The sequence below is a fragment of the Pieris brassicae genome, chromosome 12 (assembly GCF_905147105.1).
Source record: "Pieris brassicae chromosome 12, ilPieBrab1.1, whole genome shotgun sequence".
Classification (NCBI taxonomy): domain Eukaryota; kingdom Metazoa; phylum Arthropoda; class Insecta; order Lepidoptera; family Pieridae; genus Pieris; species Pieris brassicae.
The window spans coordinates 4,177,665-4,186,647 of record NC_059676.1 but is presented as its reverse complement, the minus strand read 5'-3'; the positions used below and the strand labels follow the sequence as shown (position 1 = coordinate 4,186,647).

The window sequence follows — 8,983 nt, the reverse complement described above, 5'->3', positions numbered from 1 at the left end:
CTTTGACTCTAAAGAGCAAAGTCCATTTAAGCAAGAGCATTTTATGGTCATGCCTTGTGGTCACATCGAAATGTGTGTCAGTAAGCAGTTGCACTGAGATTACGTTTGTTACGCGTGTTAGGTTCAAGGGGAGCTAGCCAGACTGTCGACGCGTTTCACTATTAATAGTGCCACGGGTCTATTTAGTAGATCGGTCTCAGTTCACAAATGTGCGGAGTCGCGAACGATCAAAAACCTACGCGCTCACGAAATCCGCGTTGAAATAAAACAAAACGGTTTCCGCACACCCGATATGACGATACAGTTATCACTTGTTTATCGACCACCCTCCGCGATCGCAGCTTACATAAACCACGAGAACTCATCAAACAGTGCAACCGTGTGCATAGATTACGCAATCGTTTTCAACACCACCTCGTGCTTACTCCGATAATTTCAGTCTTAGACCAGTGTCCACTTCTCAGTGCTAGTTAGGTTTATATATGTGATGTGTGTTGAAAAACAAAACTGACATTGGTGCTATTTTAAAGTGAATGCCACAGAAACGTGTTTTTGGCAAAATGCCAAATATTATTACGGCAGTAAACAAACAAATTAGAGTTGTATAATAAAATTGGCATGTTTCATATTTTTAGTGCAGTGTTTACGCAGATGAGTTCAAGCGGGATAAAGATAGCGAAATGTCGAAAAAAGAGGAATCGAGTGATAGTGATGGCCCTATAGTAAATGACAATGTAATACGTATTCAATTACGGAAGCCGACCCACAGAAAATGGGAATTGCGGACGCGAAATCTATCCCCCGGGATAAAGTTTCCCACTATTCAGCTGTTCGACAGCGAAGGGAATTTACTTGTGGAAACAAACGATGAAAACATATCAGTAAAGAGCGTATGTTATGATGAAACTAGTTTAAAAAGTACTCAATCACTAAGAGAACAAGAATGTAAGCGAACAGTTTATACACATCCTATACGAAAACACAATACTATTTCGGGAGATAGAATTTACACGCGAATATACAAAGGGTCAGGTGTTATTAATAATGAAAAAGAAAATTGTGATAAGAATTTAACTGTAGGACATATTAGTTCTCAAAACATTCCAAATATACAAAAACAAAACCGTAGCTTAGATAGTTTAAACTCAATTCTTGACACTACGCCGTTTATATCAGATTATGATGTAAGTAGTTATAAAAGTTCAGATAACGAAACAAACGATGATTTGATTTGCGCAAAAAATCACACACCAGAACATTGCATAAAGAATGAAATATCTGAGCAAATATACGAAAATAATGTAAATAAAGATAAGGAAAATAACATAGCCGGTCTCCATGGATCTCAATCATTTACAGATCCGGTACCAAAATATCGTTTAAGAGATACAGACGCCGTACAGCGTTCCCAATCTGGAATTATTTATAAACCTCCGCCCAATAAGGTTTCCTTTCTAAATACTTACCTTAAAAGCATAACCGCACGCAGAGCGTCCAGTACCGGGTTCATTATAAACCGTCCCCCAATTAACGACTCTTCACAAAATTCACATAAGACCATCAAGTTTATTCCTAAATTAAACTGCGAGAGATCCTTTAAATGGGATGTCACAGATAATGATTACATTAATATTCCAACGGACGAAGCGGCTGATTCCGTGTTGAAAAACCGTTTAAAAATCTATCGGCGTGGTATATCTGAGATCGGAATGTACGACGATAGTACAAATATATCTGGGAAGAAAAGACGGCATTCAGTGAGTACAATGCAGATTAGCCGAAGTTCATCCTCGGAAAGTGTAGACGAGGCGGATGTGGTACTAAATCGCTTAAAGCGTAGAATAGTGAAGATTAAGCTGAGGGAAAAACGACGTAATGTCGGTACTAAGCTCCTTGGTAAGTATTTCAATTTTAATTGGTGGCAGTGGGTGAACTCTTTGTGTTAGGGGGTAACTTAGATTCTTACCATACAATAGTAGATATTTAACATTTAATACTCAGTAGTTAAAGGCAACTCATGAAAAACGATAAAGTTAGTTTAGTTTGTTTTTTTTTCCTGTTAAGTTTTGTTTTAATAGCTATATGTAATATGTATTTTTGCACTTCTTGTCTTCTATCTTATTTAATAAATTTTTTGCTCACAGAAGTTGCCTGTAAGAGATCGCTCGAAAGCGATAAGGCCGCCAGTTGCCTTCCTTTTCATTAACTTATGTTCAATTTTTATATTGTAATGCAACGATGTTTAGTAAGAAACAAATGCACTAAAACGGATTTCTAAAAGCATTGGATTTTTGAAGCTTTTTAAAAGAATACTTGTTAGAGTATATACATTCAAATTATACCTACTATATCTGGCATAATATATGTATGAAATAAATTGTTAATCGGAGTGAGTTCTTCATAATTTCTTAATAATCTTGCATACCGGAACGCCGTTTACAATAAAATATAGAACTCGCTGTAACAGTTCTAACGCAGCTCAGATCTGAACAAATATTTTTATATTTGTTAGACCCTGTGTCTCCATTCCCCATTATTAGACCCATTATCCTTTGCATCATAGTTGACATTGGTTCAGCTGTTGAACTAGTTACATTATAAATTTCGTCATATCTAAGCAAACTATACGTAGGTACAATAATCATCATTATGGCTTAATAAGTGCATTAATTTTGTGAATAAAAGATCTAAACCAATTTTAATTTAAATTGAATAAATATTATAACGAAATTAATTCATCTTACAAGTGAAGTAACCTTATTGGTACTTAAACATACTAATATGTATTATAAATACTTAATACGGTACACTTACAACAAAAATAAAATAAATTATTAAAATCTAACTTTACACGGATCAGTTTTTTTTTAATTATGAACCTAATGCTGGCAACATTACCTCAAAGTATTCTTGAAGATATCTTCGATAGATAGATAATCTTGGAGCATAATTTTTTTTGAACGACAAAAATCCGAAGAAGGATGTCACAGTTAATCGTGTTTCTTTATAAAATAGGAGTGTAAACCTGTCTTCATGGCAGCTACAAAACGCAGACACCGTAGCCCATGGACACCCATTTTAGGGAGTGCCTTTAAGGAAACAGCAAGCTCTCTTATTAAATAATTGATGGTCGTAGCTCAAGGCAAGAGGACCGTGGATAACTTTCAGCCATTAACGTGGTGGAGATGATATCTAGGACTATATTGCATTTTTTTTATAATATTCACTCACATTCGCTTAAGATCGATGAATATTATAAATATTATCTTACAAGAATTAACATTTTGTTTGAATGATACAGAAAGTTTTATGATTGAAACAAAATGTATTATATTATATATTCATTTTTTTTTTTTGGACGCCATCTGTCAAATCTATTAGTTAACGTTTGTTGATTAGTAAATCTGTATTTACTTCATCTAGTGGAAAAGCATTGTACTAGGAATAAAATAAGAAAAAAATCCACGTTAAGTAGAAATTTAATGTGTAATAAAGTATCAAACACAATTGCTATTAATTATAATTAATTATCCGTAATAAAATAAAGAGAGATATTTGAGGGTTTTAACTCAGGTAAAGGAAATTGTTCCTTGGTTATCATTTGTCTGCACACCATTTAAATAAGAATGTTTATTAGCGTCACCTGTACGCTATTGTTTGAACTACTTAGCATTTTAACTTGAAATTATTTATTCAGTCTATTTTGATTATGACGCCCTCTAGTGGAAAAGCAGCGTACCACCAAAGAGTAGTGTTCATTTGTAAACAATAGTGTATCGCTACTAGCCACTACGATTTACTACCCAGTATAAACGATAATAAATTTAATATACATATTCGTTTTCTAAACAAATTATATATTTTATGATAAGCTGGAGGTTACTTAAAATTTTTAAGTCCAACCTCGTCCGATTTAAAATTAAGGCCCAAAGTAAGTAATATGTAATGAATATATAATAATAAAAATAAGTAAGAATTGTTTGTTTTTCGATAATAAATAAACGAAATAGGTACGCAAATTAAAAAACAACAACAACGAACCTCTTGTTTGTTTTATAATTATATAAAAATAACTTATAATAACTAACTTTTGACTTTAAAATATACGTTTACCGAAAAACATTAATTCTCACCCTTTAATATAATACCAACGGTAAAAGCGATACACTTCGCAGAAAGGGGTGATGGTTATTTATAGTCCGAACTTCCGAGCATCAGCGCCAGCGTGGAAAAGTCGAATTAATTTCAATAAAAGGTCAAGGACGAATGGTCGAATCGGCCTAACTTACGGCAATGCGGTGTGACACACATTCTGACTGCAGAACATTAATTGGACACGATCAGTGTATAAACAATGGAGTGGCTATAATTTTCTTCAGTGTTTGAGCCTAAAAACAGTCATTTGTTAGTTAAACATGCGCAGTAAAGACAAGTCAATATCCTCCTCCCTAACGCCGCGTCGCCATGACGGCTCCAACGCTGGTTATGAGAAAGAGTGTAACTGAATAGTAATATAACTCAGATTTAATTATTGTTACAAAAATATATAGGTACCTCAGAATGTCTCGGGTTGTATAACTAGACTAATGGACACAGTACAAGTATATGGCTTCGAATAAATCAAATTCAGTAATAAATAAATCAAAATAAATTTAATTTAAAGTAAGTGTGAAAAATATTGATTGTTATATTATATGAATATTTATTGTTATTCAAATTAGTTTCATTTTTATGTAGTACAAATTATTTCTATATCTGAATACATTATTCACACCATTATCATTATTTCAATCATTCATTTAAATAAATTCTGTATTTTCTTTGATTAACCACGTTTCGTTCTTAGTCTTTACGAGCCAATGCTAAGTTAGTTTTGAGTTTGGCCGCTAGAGGGTCGCGAGCGCGAGCCTGCGATGCCAGCTCACAGCTGGTTGACTGGTTGTGTTTGTCAGCGTTCGCTCTGACCGGTTGTCGTGTGCCGGTGCATTCCAAGCTCACGTGGACTAAACTCGGATAAACCGATAAAATTTTTGACCCCATCCACTTTCCTCTAACTGTAACACGGGAAAGTAAGTGTTTTCGATCGGGTTGTGTACAAAGTTGTGGAGTGCGTTTGTGATAGTTCGTTTGCTTTTGAATTTGCTTCGGTTCGCATAAAAGGAATTCCAGCCGCACTTTGTTCTCTAAGGTAGGTGTTGTAGTTAATTTAATGTGTGTATGGGATGGGTATGATTTGTACGTATGGCTAAAACCTTTTTTTTTAATATTCGAGTTCACAAATAAAGTCGCTAGAATATTCTGTATTTAGTAGTTGCACATAAACATATAAATGTTTATTTTATGTGAAACATCTTAACGCTATTAGGTTAATAGCAGGCTCGATTTTGTTTGGATTAGTAAAACTAATAAGAGTGTTTACGATTTTATTACTGTCTATCAACTAAAAAATAAAGTTTACATTATCTAGAGTGCAATTATTCAAATCTTATCGCATATTTAAATTTACAATTACCTGCAAGTGTACTGATATCAATCAAGATTAAGAATTACGTATAGTTATAGAACTAAAATCTAATATGTAATTTTACTTACGTATAAACAAAATTCATTGTAAACACTATATTTGTATACTTATTTGCTATATTTTCTTTTTTAATTTTAATACATTAGGCGTATTAATTTTTTAACTTATATAGGCCAACAATTATTTGACTTTTTTTATACTCGAAATGCCTGCGTTTTGATTGAGTACTTACTTGATTGAATACTTTTTAAATTGTGTTTTTTAATGTTAGCAGCATAAAAATATGGTTGTCCAATAAAGATATAGTATTTATTCATTATATATTAAACTGCGTAAAATTATAAGTAACAATTGGAACACATTTGTCTTTGTATACAAATTCGTTGGAAAGAATTTAGCGGCTTATGTGATACATTGTTGTCCCAATAAGTTTTGGTTAAGACCGTGTAGACTTTGTAGTAATACTAGACTAAGTAGAAACCCACTTTTCGGAATGAGATACTTCCGCTGTTTAACAGTAATCGATGAACATACATGTATTTCATAGATTGACCTATTTAAGTATTCGCGACTAGCTGTTTTGCTGTTAATGAAGGGTTATTATGTATTTCTATTCTAGAATTTGGAATATTTAATTAAAATCCATTTATTAGTTATTGACGTTTTCATAGATTGGATAGTACGTAATTATAATGAATCACGTTATTTCCATAGGGACAAAACTGAATATATACATGCCTAATTCAATTTTCCTTTGACCTATTTTGTTACGGTCGGACGGTGTGTTGATTTATTATTAGGAACCTTTATCGTTACAAAAATACTTATTCCCATGAGAAATAACATAGTAAAACCCAGTAATGAGAAACTAAGTCTCAGAAATATACCTAAAGTTTTTGCTCGTAAATCAGGGTGGAAAAAATAAAAAAATAGCATTTTCATTGACTGTACACTTACAAAATTATAACATTAATTAAATGAAAATCATACTCAACGGCCGCCACTCAGCCGATTAAAAAATTCTCATTAAACCCTACCTGAAAGGCGGAAAACATTTTGAGAATAGTTAAAATTGCTCTGCGCAATTTATCTTAGTTTAAAACTGCACTCCGCTTAGGTCCGGCTTGATGAATTAGGGGTCTCTGGGAAAGTGAGCGTGGTTCAGAGAACGCCTCATTATGCATTCTGGCTTCACACTGTCTCTAGGGACCTATCATAGCCGGGACCTTACCGGGTCAATGTCACTTTGTTCTTTTTTAAACTGTTCCGAAGTAACAGGTTTTGCATTTAAAATTGGCGTGTTAACTATGCGATGCTAATGTACGGTCTATTTGAACGAACTGTTTTTATAAGCAGATATGTGCTCGATGATAATATTATGCCGTATTGTAATGTTCATCATTATCTGTGTATAAAAACTAGATGTTAGCATTTATAAAGGTAAATACGTAAGAATCTATGTACATCTTTTAAATTTAGCAATAAAGGCATTTCCTTTTTGTTTAGAATTGGTCCGATTCAGAGTCCTTGTGCACTGACCCCACAGACCAGGGGAATTTATTACGGATTACTTATTAATAAATACGGTGTGGCATTATTACGGAATGATTAGAATTAAAAAATACTGTAGTTCCATCGATTTGCAGCATTGGCATTGACATGGATGTCACACAGAGACATGTCAAACATCTTTATTGTAGTACAGCAAACGGGCAGGAGGCTGACCTCATGTTAAGTGATACCGCTACACTCAGTGACAGATAGTACGCGAGTTATAAGAATTGGTACCCTCTTTTCTTGAAGGGTATTGCCTTGTGAGTTAGTGGTTTATTATATAAATTTGTTTTACATAAAACAAGTCGCCTTAATAACATAGTATACGAATGAACTTAAATCACGATTGGTTTGCAAGTCTAAAAGATTATTCGGAATAATAGTTGTGTTGTCTGGTACATGTATCCATTTCGTGCCAAGCCAGCCCTGGCACGAGCTTATAAAGTTTTAAGTAAATATTCAGCTTTCTACATTACGTGTTTCGTATACTTAATAGAAACATTTGTTAGTTTTAGGCCTAAATTATTATTTGCGAGTATATATTAATTAGGTAACCGAAATAAAAGACGAAAAGTGTGAAAGTATTTTGTCTTCATACATTTTAATGCCAATTAACGCGTATTTATTGCCCACTTTGTAATGAAGGACTCGCTAACCACAACTGAGTAAATACTTAAAATGTAAAAACAATAAATAAGCAACGCAAAAGATACTTTTTATACGTTATATTTAAAAATTCATCTGGTTTTACCTAACCTTGAGCAACTCCGATTGACCTCTGCGAGGTCCTAAAGGTCCTTATAAGCTGGTGCTAAGTGAAGTCATTCAGGGACAATGTAACGAAAAACAATTGATAGTTATAATAAAATCTGTGTCATCTTTATTATAAAGTCCATCATTATTCAATCAACCGTTAATAAAGGTCATAAAAACAATAGGAGTCGTTGTATAACGCGTTACAGTTGACTTACAGTATTTATTATTCGATGAAATTATTTGTACCACTTTTGCCACATAAGAGATTTTTAGTTTTTACCCCGTTCTTTTGTAACCCTCTAGCGATAACGCGAACTATTGATAGTATTGGTAGGCGGTTTGAACTAGTTTGTTTCGTAACAACACATTAAGTATGACATCCGTATGTCAAAAACATATTGGCTTTCTGACATGCGGAAGTCAATCTTCGCGCTTCCGGCCTCCGAATCTTACCCTAAACCTTACGTTCTAGTGACAACTTTACATACAACTCAGAAATACTTATGTTTCTATACTTCTTTGCGTTTGGAATAAATGTTTAGTTTTATTCTTCATTCTACTAATATTAGTCCAGTGGCGCTTCAAACTTTTATGGGACCGAAACTAGATTTTTTGTGTATGTATAATTCATTGAATAAACGAAACTGGCGAGGACGTAAATATCATATAATATCATAAAGAAATTATCAATACGATACTATATGAAAAATATTACCAATTAAAACTAATCGTTTTATTATCTACTACTATATTTCCTAATAAATATAGGTGTGTTATACGGAAATATGTAATCAGTGTTATCGTTATAATCTATTTGTCTATCAGCCGGCAACGTAAATAAGAAATTTATAATGTGCGTAAATATTATAAGTTATTTTTTAAAACGAATTTCGAAAAAGTTTGTACTTTATAGTTGATTATAGATAATATATCATACAAATAATATATCTACTAGGTACGTGCTTTACACATATGTATATTAATAATATAATGCCGAAGAGTTTCATTAAAGGCGTTAACGAAGGGAATAAATATTTTTATACCTTTAAAAATAATAGAACAAAATGCACTAAAAATTATTTAATTACATTATTTATTATTTTTATTGGTCTTGTATTAGAAAATTAAATAATATTTTTTTGCTTAATT

General features: G+C 32.8%; 1 protein-coding gene across 2 annotated transcripts in view; it reads left to right on the top strand.

The window, feature by feature from the left end:
• Positions 1–207: 207 nt before the first annotated feature.
• Positions 208–8,983, top strand: part of LOC123717042 — a 61,388-nt gene continuing 52,612 nt past the window's right edge. For both annotated transcript variants that reach the window (XM_045672799.1, XM_045672798.1), the window contains exon 1: positions 208–1,896. In XM_045672799.1, coding sequence (XP_045528755.1) covers positions 681–1,896 — 1,216 coding nt within the window. In that variant the 5' untranslated portion in view covers positions 208–680. The remainder of the gene's footprint in view (positions 1,897–8,983) is intronic.